This window comes from Anolis sagrei, chromosome 3, assembly GCF_037176765.1.
Source record: "Anolis sagrei isolate rAnoSag1 chromosome 3, rAnoSag1.mat, whole genome shotgun sequence".
Lineage (NCBI taxonomy): Eukaryota > Metazoa > Chordata > Lepidosauria > Squamata > Dactyloidae > Anolis > Anolis sagrei.
Genome location: NC_090023.1, coordinates 240,436,121 through 240,453,812, shown reverse-complemented (window position 1 = coordinate 240,453,812; position 17,692 = coordinate 240,436,121). Strand labels below are relative to the sequence as shown.

The 17,692-nt window shown below is 38.5% G+C and overlaps 1 protein-coding gene across 1 annotated transcript; it reads right to left on the bottom strand.

Moving 5' to 3' along the window:
• Positions 1–377: 377 nt before the first annotated feature.
• Positions 378–15,098, bottom strand: LOC132770613 (mast cell carboxypeptidase A-like). Its single transcript, XM_060767749.2, has 11 exons — positions 15,006–15,098; positions 14,679–14,754; positions 13,379–13,503; positions 12,410–12,512; positions 12,189–12,290; positions 11,378–11,479; positions 9,539–9,655; positions 7,635–7,725; positions 3,571–3,779; positions 1,552–1,636; positions 378–651 (listed from the first exon to the last, which is right to left on the bottom strand). Exons 1-11 carry the CDS (start codon positions 15,074–15,076, stop codon positions 464–466), a joined length of 1,269 nt encoding a protein of 422 aa, XP_060623732.2. The 5' UTR covers positions 15,077–15,098; the 3' UTR covers positions 378–463.
• Between the last annotated feature and the right edge of the window lie 2,594 nt (positions 15,099–17,692).

Here is a 17,692-nt window from a genome sequence, read left to right as displayed (position 1 = left end):
ATGCAGTGGCTGAGAGCACTCCAGAGGATCTCAGTTGCTGCGTGCCTTCCTCCTCTGTCCTTTCTGCATAAGAATGATGCGGACCACTTTGTCCTTATGCTGAGAGGACAGGAAAAATGAGGAGGGCCTGAGGTAAGCACCCAGAGGGCTGCATCTGGCCCCTGGGCCATAGTTTGTCCATACCTGATTTAGGCTGATCTAAAAAGATGCCTATCCCTAAAATATTTAGCAAAGCAAAATAATTAAAACTCTGCAAGAATGTGAAAATACAAGAAGCCTGCTTCATTGTTGTCATATAGAAAGTCGGAAGCCACTCTAACTCTACAGAAATTAATAAGGTCATTAATAAAATAATTTTCAAAGAGATGCAAGGGCGGGGGGGGGGGGGATTATAGGATAGAAATACAAAGTGGGATAAAGTAGTCAGAGATCATTCTCTTCATAAGTACATGTGAACATTTCTTCATGGAACAGAGGTCAGGATATGATCTGCAATGTATTGGACACCCAGCATTGTTTCCTTACAAGTTGGTCTTATCTTTGTTTCAGGGAGGAGAAACCCATGCTGGCCACGGTCACGAAGTTCAAAGACATATGCATTCTTAATACCTTCATCATAAGCCCAGTCAAGTGTAGTACCTGAACAAGGATCTGAAAAACAGATACAAAATGCAGTTTTAGCTATGCTAAAAAGATGTGATAACATTCCTACTGGACACAAGGCTTTCTTTCACCAGTTCTGATGAATTTTCAGAAAGATCGGTGAAAATCCAGAGTGCTTGGTTTTTTAAAGTAAATCATGCAATTTACACATTGCATTATGCATTTTTAAAGGCATGCTCAAATTGGTCACATTGGCTTGAAAGCTAAGAATGTAGGCATAGTTATTCAATTATTTATTTAGTCTATTTGTGTCCTGCCTTTCTCTACCCCGAAGGGGACTCAACATGGCTTTACATATGGCTACTATTCAATGCCATTGAACAACAGAATTCAGTTCTGGCATTATTGTCATAGTTTGTAAGCCATCCTGAGTTCCTCTTCGAGGGTGAGATGGGTGGGGTATAAGTACAATAAATAAATAAATAAATAAATAAATAAATAAATAATAAACAGAGTTAAAATACATTAACTATTTAAAATTAAAATTAAATACACATTAAAACATAGCAATCACTGTTAAAACCATGCTAGGCATGTACTTTGGCCCTCAGAATAAGGATGAATGTATAATATGCATTTCATATATTCATTCATTCATTCAGATATGTATAATGATAGAAGAAGAAAAAGCACTACATGCATTTGGTTAAAATGATTGGATCATTTTAGATTATATACACGTGCTTGATAATCGCTGGGAGAGGTTTTGGAGTTGGGTGCCATCTCTATGCAGATGACATCCTTTCCAGAAACTAAGGGGTATCTATATCTGTATCACTTACAATATTCTGATATCAAATTTCAGGAAAAGGTAACAAACTTCTTTTTCTTCAAGATATCAAAGAAATGTGAAGGAAGATAAAATGTTTTGCAACAGCTAATACTTACAGATTGTAGTAGCAATAGGCCCATATGTATACTTTGTATGATAGAGACTGGATAAGGCATCCACAGCTCCCTTAGCCACTTCATTCTGTATACAGAAGAAATACATATTTAGATTGATACTCTTCCATCTTTTTGAAAGGAATTCTATTATATATGAGTTTGTTTCCATATGACGTTCAAATATTTACACGACTATTATTTTTCCACCTAGGTCTATATTACTATGGCCTGTAGAAGTTGTGCATCCTTTCCGGTTGAGGTTCTTCTCTTAACCTGCCACCTAATCCTTTTCTATTAGCACAGGGCAATGCAATTTGTTTGATTTAATTTTGGTTTGATGCTACAATTGGGCTGAAGCCCAGAGATGGCTATGCACATAATCTAGGATAGTAAATAGGGATTCTCATTCTAACTGAAAGACAGAAGGAAAAAAAAATCTCTACTCTACTTCTGTGGTATGATCAGGAACTGCATTGGATTGCGGCTATTACTGGTAAAGCAAAATAAATAAATAAATACATGTATGAAAGCCAGCTTCTCAACACAGCTTGCTCTTTATGGATCCCAGTACATTAAATAGGGACATCATACTTTTGCTCTTCTATCAAGTTTGGACAGACAAATTTTTCCAACATTGGAACATTCTGTTATTAGTTGTCCTCCCTTTAAGATTACAGCTTTAGATTGTTTTGAAGCTCTCTTTTGAAGTCCCTGAGTTACAAACATCTGACTTACAAATGATTCATAGTTAAGGACTGAGGTGAGACCACAAGAAATGAGAGAAATCTGCCCCTAGGAAGAAAATTTCACTCTTGAAAGAGGTATCAAGGGGGGAAAGTGTCTCCACTGAAGCTTTATCATCACTCCTTGTTTCCACAGCAAGCCATTTTTCCAAAATCCAATTATCACAGGGACAGAAAGGTGGGTGAAATCTTCTAAAGAGGGGCACAGACAGCAAAACAAGCACCCTTCCCTATGCTTTCCAAAGCGCCCCCCCCCCTCGCTGGAGTTACACTAAAGAAATATACTTGCTTCGACTTACATACAATTCAGCAAAAGAATAAACCTAAGAAGAATCCTATTTTGTTCATAACTTGGGGTCTGCCTCTCTCTATGTATGATGGTACAGATATGCCTTAATGAAATTGACATGCTCCTGGAAATTACTTATTTTACAGAAAATATGGTACTAGAGGCAGAAATAGGATTGAAAGAATATGAATAAAATCATATACCACCAGAAAAGAGCATTTTTATTTTCATTCAAGACTAACAATTTGACTTTATAACTTGAAACAACCAGGAAGACTAAAACATTTTGCGTTTTCTTGAAACCACTTGAGAAGCCATCCAGTGATGCCTTTTTGCTTTGCACAATTTCTTATAATTTCCAGTTTAGTTACCAGTCTATGTCTCTTTTTTTGGATATACTGAAATAGCTAGTGATGCAAGCTTATCTTTTCTCCAAGTTTTGCTTGTAGCTTAGGCTTACTAAAGAATTCTGCTGCTGTTTACCTTGCCTGCTGTAAGCAAGCAGAATCCCAATCTTTCCTAGCTCTATTCCATTGTTTACTGCAGACATGGCTGCAATCTAGTACTGAAAATCTATATTTCGTGTACTGTTCATGACATTAAAATTAGTAAAAGGAGTACTGAGCCATGAGAGACTTTCTTCCTATTCTGATTACTGTCTTAGTGAAACTTTGAGCTTTGGAAAGAAAATGGTTCAGATCCAAAAATGCCAACCTATTAATGACAGGAGTCCTTTCACTTGCAGATGGGTCTTTTCTCCAGCAGAAGCTCCCACAAACAGAACTATGCAGTTATATGACTTCGATATATTTGTCATTTTCTTGCAATCCCCTTTGTCTCATTTCATGATATTTCTAAGGGTGCTCCATTCCTCTGGAGCAGAATTTTAGGGGATCATAAGCACCTTTAATAATAGAAAGGGATACCTGGATGCACTTCAGTATTTCTGATTCTATCCCCGTGAATGCAGATTCCTTCATTACATACCAGAGCATCATGATTGGGTGCTAGCTTTTCAGTATAGCCATAAGGAAACATCAGTAGTTGAGAGTAGGAATGTACGCTTATGTATCCCTTGAGAGAAGAAATGTGGTTACGAAGGAAATTTGTAAGGGCTTTTGTTTCTGGCTCAGACTCTGCAGAGGGACCACGGTATATTTGCCCACAAGGTTCTTGTGTATAACTCTCCTTATCACCTGTAAGGGAAAAAAAATCAGATGTGAGATTAACAGTAAGAAATTTCTATTTCTTTCCATCTCTGGGACAGAAAATGGTCTTTTCATTATTTTTTATGTTGTGATTGCTATGACTTTTATAACAAACTCTTAATTTCCATTATTATAATTGTCATGACAGGTCAGTTAAGAAAAACAAAACAAAACAAATAAATGATAAATTCTCACCCAGAGAGGACATTTTAGTGGCCCTCTTTTGACATGGTTGCCTGAAGATTCTAGATCAGCGATATAGTTTAGGATTGGGGGTCTGACCACCTTACCCTTCTTTACCAGGAAGCAGCCACTCCAACCAGTGGCGGGGGGGGGGGGGGGGTGCCTGTTCATCTTTAAATTGGGATGCATCCCCTTCCTATGAGTGATCACTGGTACAAGTGTTAGAAACCAGATCTTTATTACAATTCCTCCTCACACCAGAGATTGCTCATGGGAAGACCTTAGAAATGTCAGTCTGCTGTGTCCTGATCCACAGGAGAACAGAGCCCTGTCCGTTGCCACAATTGCTGTCAGGATTGGGGAATTTTCCAATTCCTACATATTATCTACATATTGAATACTTTGGAATCATGAATACAAATCAGTTATGAATGCATTACTCTTGTAACTTGTTTGTGAATTCTAGACAACATCCCTAGTTTCAGATACCTATCATGTACCAGTTTTTTTAATCCACAGACCAAATAGCAGTATTTTTTGAAGACACAGAATTTATATTGACTGACATTTATTGTATTTTGGAAGACCTGATAACTGCTCAACACAAATGCTCAATCTCAAGTGAATATATGTTTTATGCTTCTTAGGGCGCATCCACACAGCAACTAAAATGCTTGTCTTCCTGTGTTTTTACATGGGGTGTCCAAACAATGCCTCAGATAAAGATGAATTAATTTGGGACAGAGCAGGAAAACCCTGCTTTGTCCTGAAGTAATTTGACATCTGGAATGACCCGGGTCTTTTCAGCTGTGGTCGCTGTGTGGATTGGGTCTGGGGATCGTGTTGTGCAACTTCCAGTTCCAATCCACACAGCTGTCCTGAAAAACCCAATATAGCCCCCACCACCTCCCAAATCCCTTTAAAAAGCCTTAAAAATTACTTATATTGCTGGTATTTCCCTGCTATGAGCTCTCTCCTTGGAGGGCAGGGGGAGAAGAAAAATCACCCCTGCCCACCCTTTTTCTGGGCAATCATTTCTATGTGCCAGGAGAGGGCCCGCAGCAGGGAAATTCCAGTCGGGTAAGTTTTTTCTGGGGTGGTGGTGGTGGTGTTCTTTTGTATTTGGGTTTGCAGGGCATCTGTACAGCCCCCTGCCCCAGAAAAGCAAGAGCTTTCTGGGGTGTATGTGGGCTGTAATGTCGCCCAATCAAGTTTTTAAAACCCAATTGGGCACGCATTGAAGTCCTGTCTGGAACTGCCCTCTGTGCTTAGGTATAATACAGTACATTGGTTCTTCCCAGCAGACATTCTTGTGGTCAAGGGAATTTAATATCTCACAACATATTAAAAGTGACATTGGGATCAAAAATACTTCAAAGGAAGTCAACCAATGCAAGCTTTTATTAAAATGCATTTGAATTATGTTTGACACATCTAGATCAACAAGATCTAGATGTGTCAAGCATAATTCAAATAAAGTAGAAGGGTGGGCAGGGGTGATTTTTCTCTCAGGTAAGGTGGCTGCAGGGACTACTTTGTTTAGGACAAGCATCCTCACCCTGTGGACCCCCAGCTGTCTGGGCCTCCAACTCCCAAAAGCCCTAGCCAGCTTGTTTAATGGTCAGGAATTCTGGGAGTTGGAGGTCCAAACAGCTGGAGGCCTGCAATTTGAACAACCCTGGTTTAAGACATACATTGGAAAAAAAGAGAAAGAAACCATGGCACATTTTATGTGGAGTGTTTTCTGATGCCATAATATAACAATGATTTAATGTGACAAGTGGAGTGCCGCAGGGTTCCGTCCTGGGCCCGGTCCTGTTCAACATCTTTATTAATGACTTAGATGAAGGGCTAGAAGGCATGATCATCAAGTTTGCAGATGACACCAAATTGGGAGGGATAGCCAATAGTCCAGAGGACAGGAGCAGAATTCAAAACGATCTTGACAGATTAGAGAGATGGGCCAAAACTAACAAAATGAAGTTCAACAGTGACAAATGCAAGATACTCCACTTTGGCAGAAAAAATGAAATGCAAAGATACAGAATGGGTGACGCCTGGCTCGAGAGCAGTACGTGTGAAAAAGATTTTGGAGTCCTCGTGGACAACAAGTTAAACATGAGCCAACAATGTGATGTGGCGGCAAAAAAAGCCAATGGGATTTTGGCCTGCATCAATAGGAGCATAGTGTCTAGATCTAAGGAAGTAATGCTACCCCTCTATTCTGCTTTGGTTAGACCACATCTGGAATATTGTGTCCAATTCTGGGCACCACAATTCAAGAGAGATATTGACAAGCTGGAATTTGTCCAGAGGAGGGCGACTAAAATGATCAAGGGTCTGGAGAACAAGCCCTATGAGGAGCGGCTTAGGGAACTGGGCATGTTTAGCCTGAAGAAGAGAAGGCTGAGAGGAGATATGATAGCCATGTATAAATATGTGAGAGGAAGCCACAGGGAGGAGGGAGCAAGCTTGTTTTCTGCTTCCTTGGAGACTAGGACGCGGAACAATGGCTTCAAACTACAAGAGAGGAGATTCCATCTGAACATTAGGAAGAACTTCCTGACTGTGAGAGCCGTTCAGCAGTGGAACTCTCTGCCCCGGAGTGTGGCGGAGGCTCCTTCTTTGGAAGCTTTTAAGCAGAGGCTGGATGGCCATTTGTCAGGGGTGATTTGAATGCAATATTCCTGCTTCTTGGCAGGGGGTTGGACTGGATGGCCCATGAGGTCTCTTCCAACTCTTTGATTCTATGATTCTAATGATCTAGTACATGTTATGATTTATACACTCCACCACTCTGGAAAAGGCCTTAAGAGTAAACAACATGACAATTTCACTTTTACTATTTATTATTAGAAAAATTCTCAAACCTGGTATTATACCAGGGAATTATGTTGCCCTGCACATGCTGCTGAACTGCAGCCCTCAGCAGCCCAAGCCAGAATAAGCAAGGCTGAGGAATATTGAGAGTTGCAATAAAAAAGAGTATCAAGAAGAATGCAGAGTTTCTATCCATGCTCTCTATTCATTCATTCATGGCTCTAACATAGCTTTCTAATCCTTATGATGCCACCTGGTTCCTCTTAACAAGGCAGTATCATGATCACTATTAAGGAAGGCAAAGCCTAAGCAAAGTGGTCAGAAACATTGGTAGTTCATGTACAGAGAAGGGGCAAGACATGTTAGCACCAGGCAGGGAAATCTCAACTAACTTTCCAAACCATTAATGATTCCTTTTCTACTTCCCTCACATGTCCTCGGTTAGAAATTGATCATGTGAGGAAGCAGTTGAAAAGGGAACAAGGCACAGGAGGACAGTGGTCTAGTCTGGAAGACAAATATTTCTAACTGGAGCACATGAGGGGCAGAGAAAGGTGGGTAGAAGTGTATTGTTTGATGTTTCCTTCCATTTATAAGCTGTCTTGAGCCTGTGTCAGAGTTCAAGTGTGACATATCAGTCCTTCTGTCGCAAAATATTTCATTCAAAAGAAGATTAATGTCAAATTGTTCTAGAATAAATTATTTCAGGATTATATTTATATTTTTGGAAACAAATCATGCAAGGGTGCAATGTTAGCCTCACTGCCCAGGAGTAATTCCTTACACCTCATAGCCATGCTGTATGCTAGTTTTTCTTGTTATGCTTCCTATTTTACTTACTGTCCCAAGCAGCATTGAAATTCCTGTTCAAGTCAACACCAATACAGCCACTGTCAGAAGTTTTGGCACGATTCTTTCTCCACATGCGATCCTGTAGGGCAGAATGATTGTGGTCTATTATCTCCTGTAGTTGAACATGTTTCAACTTTATTTTTATACAGAAAAAGTTAAAAATACAGACGCCTTATACATAGCTGGGATCCTGTTGATGCTTCACTGTAGCGACATTGGCATAAGCAGCAGTAGGACTACGAAATAAATGAACAATTGGAGAAATAAACCCTTTGAAGCTATCAGGTATTGCCCACCCTCAGTCAGCACCACAAACAGCTTCAACTGCTACCATAGTGTGTCAATGGGATTTCATTTACCTGTTGGGAATAATGCACAAATGACTTGTGTACATTCCCTGATTTTGCTAGGTAAGTATGGTAGATCAATGAGTTTAGAAAGTCTTTAGTTTTCTCTGCCGAATAGTTTTGGTTTCTCAACAAACTACAAATCCCATTATTCTATAGCAGTGTTTCCCAGCCTTCCTAATACCATGACCCCTTAATACAGTTCCCCATGTTGTGGTGAATCCCAACCATAAAATTATTTTTGTTGCTACTTCATAACTATCATTTTGCTCCTGTTATGAATCGTAATGTAAATATCTGATATGCAGGATATATTTTCATTCACTAGACCAAATTTGGCACAAATACCCAATAAGTCCAAATTTGAATACTGGTGGGGTTGGGGGGGGGGGGATTGATAGTTGCTGGGATTTATAGTTAACCTACAATCAAAGAGCATTCTGAAATCCACCATCAATGGAATTGAACCAAACTTGGCACACAGAACTCCCACGACCATACTGGAAGGCTTTGATGGGCACTGAAATTGAGTTTTGGAGTTATAGTTCACCTAAATCCAGAGAGCACTGTGGACTCAAACAATAATGGATCTGGATCAAACTTGGCATGGATGCTCAATATGCTCAAATGTGAACACTGGTGGAGTTTGGGGAAAACAGACCTTGACATTTGGGAGTTGTAGTTGCTGGGATTTATAGTTCACCTATAATCAATGAGCATTCTGAACCCCACTGATGACAGAATTGGGCCAAACACGTCCATCCTGTGTTTTCTGATGGTCTTCACTCTAGAGACATTGGCATAAGCAGCAGTAGGACTACGAAATAAGTGAACAATTGGAGAAATAAGCCCTTTGAAGCTATCAGGTATTGTCCACCCTCAGTCAGCACCACTGTATGACCCTTTGACACCCCCTTGTGACCCCCCTCAAGGGTCCCGACCCCCAGGGTGAGAAACACTGTTCAATAGTATTGAGCCATGACAGTTAAAATAGCATCAAACTACATTGATTCTATAGTATAGAGGTACACTATAGATCACAGTTCAGGAAGGATCTTCATGGCCCATTGAGTACAACTACTCAATGCACGATCTCCAGCTAGAGCATACACTTCAAGAACCTGTCCAGTCTTTTTGTGAAAACATCTAAAGATACTCAAACTGCTCTAATTGTCAATATGTTCTTTCTAATAATCAGTTGAAAATCTGCCCTTCAGTAACTTAAAACCATTAGACCTGGTTCTACCTTCTGGAGAGAACAAACCTGTACCCTCTTCTCTATGGCAATCTTTTAGTTATTTAGGGAGTACAGTCATGTCAGACTCCAGTTTCTCCTGTCCACTAGGCTGAATATTCATTACCACAATCATATCCCTGACACTTGACTCCTTCTGACAGCACTGAGAGGCAGGGAATGTTTTTAGTGTGCATGGAGGGGAGTGCTGAGTCAAAGCATGTGTGCTATATGAGTCTGTATACCTATAAACTCCTAACCCACTGCTCCTAGTCACAGGAATCATATCTGGATTAAAAAAAGTTGCCCACCCCTTCTTTATTCCACGTCCAGGCATAACCATCAATGTTGAATACAGGAAGGACATAAAAGTTCAAGTTGTCCAATAGTTTTGTCATGGCTTTGTCATGTCCATATCTTGTGACAGCCTGCAAGAGACAAATACATGATATCCACTTTTAGTTCATCGCTAGCTGATAAATTTGGAAGCACAAGATAAAAGTTTTGAAATAAGATAGTTGTATTTTTAACATTCTGCTCTTCATAATGTCCAATCATTAAAACAGAAAAATAAACATAATGCTTTAAAGTCTAAAAGGAAACTGAGACAGGTAAAATGCTTCAGACACAGTCATGGGTGGCTACAGATCTTTAGTTGTGCCATCTCATTTGTGCAACTCTGTCTTGAAGGTTTTTGCCTAGTGATGCCAATGTTGTTTTTCATGGATTGCCACAGCTTTATGGCTTGAGTCCAGGCTATCGGACAGAGCATAGTTTCCTGTATGACCAGCTCCCGAGGACAGGCTCTTCTTTCATTCCAACTCCTTCATGGCACCATTAGTGGGAATGAGTGATAGGTCCTTCTCAGTGGCTTCCCCTAGGCTCTGTAATGCCTTTCTCAGGTTGCAATAGCTCTTGCCTTTCTGTCCTTTCTTCAGCAGGCAGAGTTTTAAAAAAGCTTTTACAAACTGAAGGTTTTTAAAGGAAGGACTTTTCACAGCATGCTGTATTGTTTAAATAGTATTGTTTTTAGCTAGTTAATAACATTGTAATTGTCTGCTCTAAATTGTTTCCAGTGTTGTTAATAGTTTAAATCTATTTTAAGGTTAATCTTCTGTAATTTTTCTTTTAAAATGTTGTATTTGTTTTAATTGTTGCCTTGAGTCACAGTTCCTTTGGGGGGGGGGGGCAGAAGGGTATAAATAAAAATTATGATGACTGTAACAACTATCACCATCACCATATTTTTTATTTAATCACCACATCATACGGTGCAGTGGAGGAAGTCAGAAAGTTACCTTAGGATAGGAGAAGGTTGGTATGAGAAGGCATTCGTTTGGGATCCCAGTATAATAGCAGTACATTTAGAACAGCAGGTTTGCAACAAATCATTTGCATTTGTCTATAAAGACAAAATACTTAGATATTTACATTTCTGTTCCTTTAGACTGAATAATTTTGGAAAAAGTTCTGTTTCTATTAGGCAGTCAGCTACATTTTTCAACTCTTTTTTTTTTGCAGTGTATTGCTATAGGGACTGTCATGAGGAGTATGTGTATTTCCAAATTCATGCTAACACAATTGTTTGTGAGGAAGTCAGTATTGGAGAAAGACAGCATTGTGTCCCAGTATTGAAAACCAGATGGAACATAATGAAAATAAATTTTTAAAAATCAAATAAATAAAGGAATTATGGCACTTAATGTCAGTTTTCTAAGTGTTCTAAAACTTAATATGATTTCCTCACATTCAATGCACACATGACCACAGATGTTTTATCAGCCTATCCTTCATAACTCCAAAATCTCTCTCCTTGACAGTCACTTCCAGATCAGAATTTATCAATGTGTGTCTGTTTGTTGGTGTAATTTCTATATTTATTCACACACACACACACACACAACATATTTATATATGTATCTTATTGTGCTTAAATGCATTTCTCCTTTATTTCTGGTTCCCCAGTTTGGGCAGATCATTTTGAAAGTCTTTATGGTCCCATTGCAGTTTTGCTACCTTAAATAACAACACCTCACAATGTGAGAAAAATGTAAAGTGCACTGGTCTTAGTGCAGGTAGCTGGGAACTGCACAAGTGCTTTCTGTGTTCACTGATAATATAATACACTCATTAAATAATGATGAACTGACCTGTTTTACAAACCACTGGCAGAAGGCTGGTGAAATCCATTCACGCGCATGAACACCACATTCCATAAAGATGGCCTTCTTTCTGCCACTCTCCATCCCAACCTGTGAGCAGGAAACATTAATGGTTGACATAGTGTTATCATATTAAGTATATATAATAATGAACTCACTGATCATTGCTTGGAATGGTACTTTTCTAAAACCACAAATCCTGAATGTAGACAAGTTGGCTGAGAGATTCTGTGAGTTGTAGGCCAAAAAAGTGACCTTTGTAAGCTTAAGTGCACACCTTCTGTTCCTTTAATGGTAATCTGTTGCAAAAGTGGTAGCAGCCAAATATACCAGAAAAACTATACTTGTTTTTGAAATTTTTTGATCGACAAGGCAGAATGAGTCCTAATAAGTAGATAGGGATAGAGCCCTTTCTTTTTAATGTGAGCCTCAGGAATATATATATACTTTGTGAATATATCCTTCATAATACTGTATACATATATTCATGAGACTCAAGTTAGATGTAGACTTCAGTTCTGTTTAGCGTTATGACTTCATAATGTTTGTCTGCCAAGCCTTAAGTTATTCATCAGCTCTTGCTAACAAGATCATAACTTGGCATCCTACATGGAGTAGATTTTAGTTACTGTGGTCAATAGAAATCCATTATTTGATGTTCCAAATGAATAAACACTTTACTTCCTTTGGCAATTTTTAGATTTTGGTATTCTGGCTTTAGCCACCTCAGCTTGATACTACAATTATTTTGAAAGTCATTATATTTCAGTTTAAAGTTAAATGATTAATACATTCCTACCTTAAGAAGGGACATGGTGCGTTCTTCATAGGTCTTTCCAATCTCAATCTGGGAAACCAGTTTCGGATATTTTTTAGCTATTCTTTCCATCCATGCAGCAATCTGAGGGGTACCAGGCAATAACAGGATGCTCACATATATGATTAAAATATTAAGCATTAAATATTAAAATGTTGCCTAGGTAGCATAATATGACTCTCTCCCTTTCTAATATATAGTACCTTTTCCCAGTTATTGTATCTGGTATAGCTGTGCTTCGTACGGGAATGTTTCCCTCCATCAAATTGTTTTTCAATTTCTTCTTGAAGATCATGGAATAAAATTCTGTAGCAAATAAAGAACATTTGCATATATTTAGTATGCAGTGCTCAAGACTTTTCCATTACATTACTCCTTTGGGTTAATTCCTTAGTACTTCATCACACTAGAGAATTAACCCACTTTAAATCTGGTTGCTGTTTCCTGCAGAATTCTGGGGGTTGTAGTTTAGGCAGGAGCCTTTAACAGCCTCACTAAACTACAAATCCCAGAATTCTGCAGGAGTGGATTCATTCTCTAGTGTGATGCTAGTCTTCATCTCAAATAAAATGGCAAAGGAAAACTTTCTCTGAAGAAATCTTGTCAAAAAAACCTCCCATTATAAGTAGTTTTACGTAAGGGTAAAGGTTTTCCATTGACATTAAGTCTAGTCATGTTTGACTCTGGGAATTGGTACTCATCTCCATTTCTAAGCTGAAGAGCCAGCATACTCACATAGAGGATGTAATGAAGAGCACTAGTTACAGATAAGAATCTATCATTTTAGAGCTGCAGTGGCGCAATGGGTTAAACTCTTGTGTTGGCTGGACTGCTGACCTGAAGGTTGGGTTGCTGACCTGAAGGTTGCTCGTTCAAATCTCCAAGATGTGGTGAGCTTCCATTTGTCAGCTCTAGCTTGCAGGGACACGAGAGAAGCCTCCCAGCAGGACAGTAGCACGTCTGGGAGCAACATCTCTGAAGATGGCTAATTCTCTCAAACCAGAAGCAACTTGCAGTATGTTCTCAATTGCTTCTGAATCTCCCATTTGGGAGAAAATTTGGAAATTATTAAAATAAAATAATTTATATATTTAATGAAACTTTTGCTGCTGCAGATCACTATAACATACCCAAACTACAACTCTCATGAATATGCCTTATAAAATACATACTCAAAAGATGTTCTGTTCTGCTCCAGCATTGTCTGGACATAGCTTGTCTGCTCAGAATTGACTTGGAAATCCACACTGGTTCCAACGACAATTTCATGAATTGAATCAGGACGCCAAATACCAAGCTGGGCAAAGAGAGAGAGAGAGCAGAGATTCTTGATTCAGAATGTACAATTAAGGCCATGAACCTATAAAGATATTCCAGTCATTGGAGACAATCTTATTTTCCTCTTCCTCACAAATGTATTGCTTCAATATCTATTTAGAGATGCAGGATGTGAAAAAAGAAGAAGATATAAAGTGCCTTGTAGAGAAAAGAAGTGCCTCTGGACATTATAGGATTTTAAATTAATTATTAATAAACTAATACTAGGTTGCTAATAAGGGGGATTAGTTGATGCATGATCCTACGCATCGAATATTTCAATGCATGTGGCATGTAGCATTTTGTGCCTATTCTATTCATATAAAACATACCTAATATCATCAACTTCATTTTTTTGAAATGTTACAATTTTAAATTATTTCTCTATTTGAGGATTTCCCATAAGCTCTCAAAATTAACATCAAATATTTACAAAATATTTGTAAATGGGATTTGATTTTGATATTTAAGAATATGTTTGTGGCTGATAGAAAATGACACTTGGCAATGCGCTGCATTGGATACCTTGCATGTAGTTCTGTTTATTTGGTATGTTGGCAATGCATGCTCATATGTTTCATAGTTTACACCTGCCAATAGCGAAACTACTAAAATGCCATTGAATCTAATATCATCATATTTCAAGATCTGAGATAAATTTAACATTACAAAATTGCACATTAGATGCATTCAAAATGTGAATATTTAATGGTTTTAAAGTGCCACTTTCGACTAAGCTACTAGAGACATGGTATCTTCCTTTGTTTTCATATCCTATTATAGAAGCCCCCAGTGGTGCAATGGGTTAAACCCTTGTGTTGGCAGGATTGAAGACCGACAGATTGGAGGTTCGAATCCGGGGAGAGCATAGATGAGCTCCCTCTGTCAGCTCCATCTCCCCATGCAGGGACATGAGAGAAGCCTCCCACAAGGATGGTAAAACATCAAAAAACATCCAGGTGTCCTCTGGGCAAAGTCCTTGCAGACAGCCAATTCTCTCACACCAGAAGCGACTTGCAGTTGAAGTCACTCCTGACATGGAAAAATAAAATCCTTTTATGTCAGTGTAATATAAATAGGTTCTGCTCATTAAATAGTGAGATGAAGACTGATTGAAAGATCTTGAAAAAAAAATCAAATATAGAAGAATCTTACCTGTACTTTAGAGGCCAGCTCCTTTAGGAAGTTCACTTGGTTTGCATTTTGAAGATTCACCCGAAACACCTTTCCCCTTCAATAAAAGAGAAGATAATTAAAAAAAGAATGATTACATTATGGCACATTATTTTTGTCCCTCTTCAGTTTTTTGAGCTGCTCAGAATTGACTTGTTTAGCTGCAAAGCTTTCTATCATCTTCATAGGTCTTCCACAAGATTGTGCTGAATGATAGGCTCTTAAATAGTTGCTTGAGTCTAGTAAGGAAAGACAGGAACTTGTGTAACATTTTTCCTTCAATAGTGTACCAGAATAAAAAACTTCTACCTGTCAAAGCGAGAAGTAAGAGCAACAGGAGGTACTACAAAGAGCCCCCAAAGCAAAATAATGAACTTCATGATTCTCTTTTGACCGTAAATCTCTGCCTGCCCCCTCTATATATTATTTCCCTAAAGCATCACAAACGACCATGTGACTTCCTTTGAAGGTTTCATTCAATCTTGTTTTGGGTGTTTGTTTTTTTTAAAGGATTCCATTGTCAAAGTGCCATGTGGAAGATGAAGTAATGTGACACAAACTTTGTTCTTTCCTGAGCTGTTTTGATTCACCTAAAACCTTTTTGCTTGGGATCTATTTCAGTGTGGTTTACTCATATTAGAAAGCCTCTTGAAAGGCATTTTGCTACATGAGGTGACAAAGAAGATGGAATCCCATCACCATGCTCACATGACATCAGCATAGATGGCTTTTTTTTTGTCATGTCAGGAGCGACTTGAGAAACTGCAAGTCACTTCTGGTGTGAGAGAATTGGCCATCTGCAAGGACGTTACTCAGGGGATGCCCAGATGTTTTTTTAAATGTTTTTACCATCCTTGTGGGAGGTTTCTCTCATGTCCCTGCACGAGGAGCTAGGGATGATAGAGGGAGCTCATCCGTCTCTCCCGGATTCGAACTTGTGACCTGTCAGTCTTCAGTCCTGCCAGCACAGGGGTTTAACCCACTGCGCCACCAGGGGCTCCAGCACAGATGGCTGACTTTTTCTTATTTCAGCAGTGGTGGCAACAGGGCATTGGTCTTTCTTTCACTGAAAAGCAACAAACTAGGAGCACCACAGGGAAGACATTACTTATTAGTGAATCTGGACTTTTACATTTAAATGCATAGATTTGCAAGTCTTGTTGCAATTGTAAATAGAATTTTTGCAATTGCAACAAAACAAAACTGTTAATATCCAAGATTGGCTACATAGTTACAGAGATGTAACTACTGTATATACTTGAGCATAAGCCTAGTTTTTCTGCCCTTTTTTAAGCTGAAAAAGCTCTCCTCTAGTCAAGGTTATTTATTATTTTATTCTATTTATTACTGTTATTGTTACATTTCCATTATTTTACACTATTGTTATTAGACTTATTATTTTACTCTATGATTATCGGAAGGATACGTAAGCACATTTACATTGAAGAAGATTAGAATAATGGTTTAATCGGAGTTGGGCAATCTTATCTTAAATTACAGCTGTATGTAAATATTCAAAAACATTTAACCTACTGATGCCTCAATTAACATAATTTTATTGGTATCTTTTTATTTTGAAATTTACCAGTAGCTGCTGCATTTCCCACCCTCAGCTTATACTTGAGTCAATGCATTTTCCCAGGTTTTCTGTGTAGTAAAATTAGATGCCTAGGCGTATATTTGGGTCGGTTTGTACTCAAGTATATAAGGTATATAACATAGATTGGTTGCAGATGTGCAACTGTGTAGCTTATTTAGTCTGACCTGCCTGTCCCCCTCCAAACATACCCTAAGAGCCAGCAACTGTGACAGGTTAATGAGGTCCATTAATCTTCCAATTAGGTTGCAAAGACAATGTTTCGTTCCTTGCCTGCCAATAAGTGAGGCTGTGACAAGGACTTGTGGCAGGGATCCTGCTTCCCATATTTGAGCCTTGATTTCCAGCAGAAGGGAGTTAGAAATGGCATCATCCTTGCACTCCACTCTGAAACTGAATGGCTGCTGGCTCTTCAGGTGGGCGACATAGGCTTACAGAAAGGCTAGGTATTCTTACTGAACACAAACCAGTTATGGATCCTTAATTCTATGTTATGAATCCATAACTGCAATACTGAACACCAGCAATGATGTTTCTTTATGTATGTTCTTCTAGTGCAGGACCCAGGGCAATTTGAACAGATTTAAACAGAATTTCATATTCTGCTACCTTCGGCAAATGCAAAGACCCACCATTATTATTCCAGGTGCTCCTTGACTGCCATCTGGTGGAATGAGTAATTTATTGCCTGTCTAACCCACAAAGCACTCATTTTATGGAATTGCAAGACTCTGATAAACATTTGTGATGGTTTTTTCTGCACCCTCTGGGTTTTAGAATTCTTAGCAGCACACTGGAGATTATTGTATAGTAGTCCCCAAATATATTATTTTAAGGTCTAGTAAAATCTAAAATAGCCAACTGTCAATATTTGCAAGTTTTTTCCCCAGCACATTCATTTTTATCAAGGAAAACTTGGTAACTTGCTCAGAAAAAGCTTGCACTCCAAAGCTTCCCAAATGACATTTTCTCACCTTATTTAGCCTGAAATACAGCTAAAACGGTGTGGTATGGGAGTCAGAAGCACTTTTACTCATCCTTCTCAGTAGAAATGCAACAATAATAAATTGCTATTCTAAATAAATAAATGTGCTCCTTTTGAAGGTACTTCAGCTTCTGCAACATTTATATGACCTTTGCTTTTAGTTATTTTTGTATCTGCTATTGAATAATGTGTTCATCTTTCTCATTGCACATCTTTTCTAGAACCCCAAATGGGCAGAAAAGCAATGAATAAATATTTTTAGTTAAACAAAACAAAAACAAAAACAAAAACAATAAAATTAAATAATTTAGAAAATTGCTGCCCTTTCATAACACCTCAAGTCTGCATCACAAGGTGACATGCTCAACTGTTTACTGTAAGGACAACTGACAACGCTCAATCTTTACATTTTTT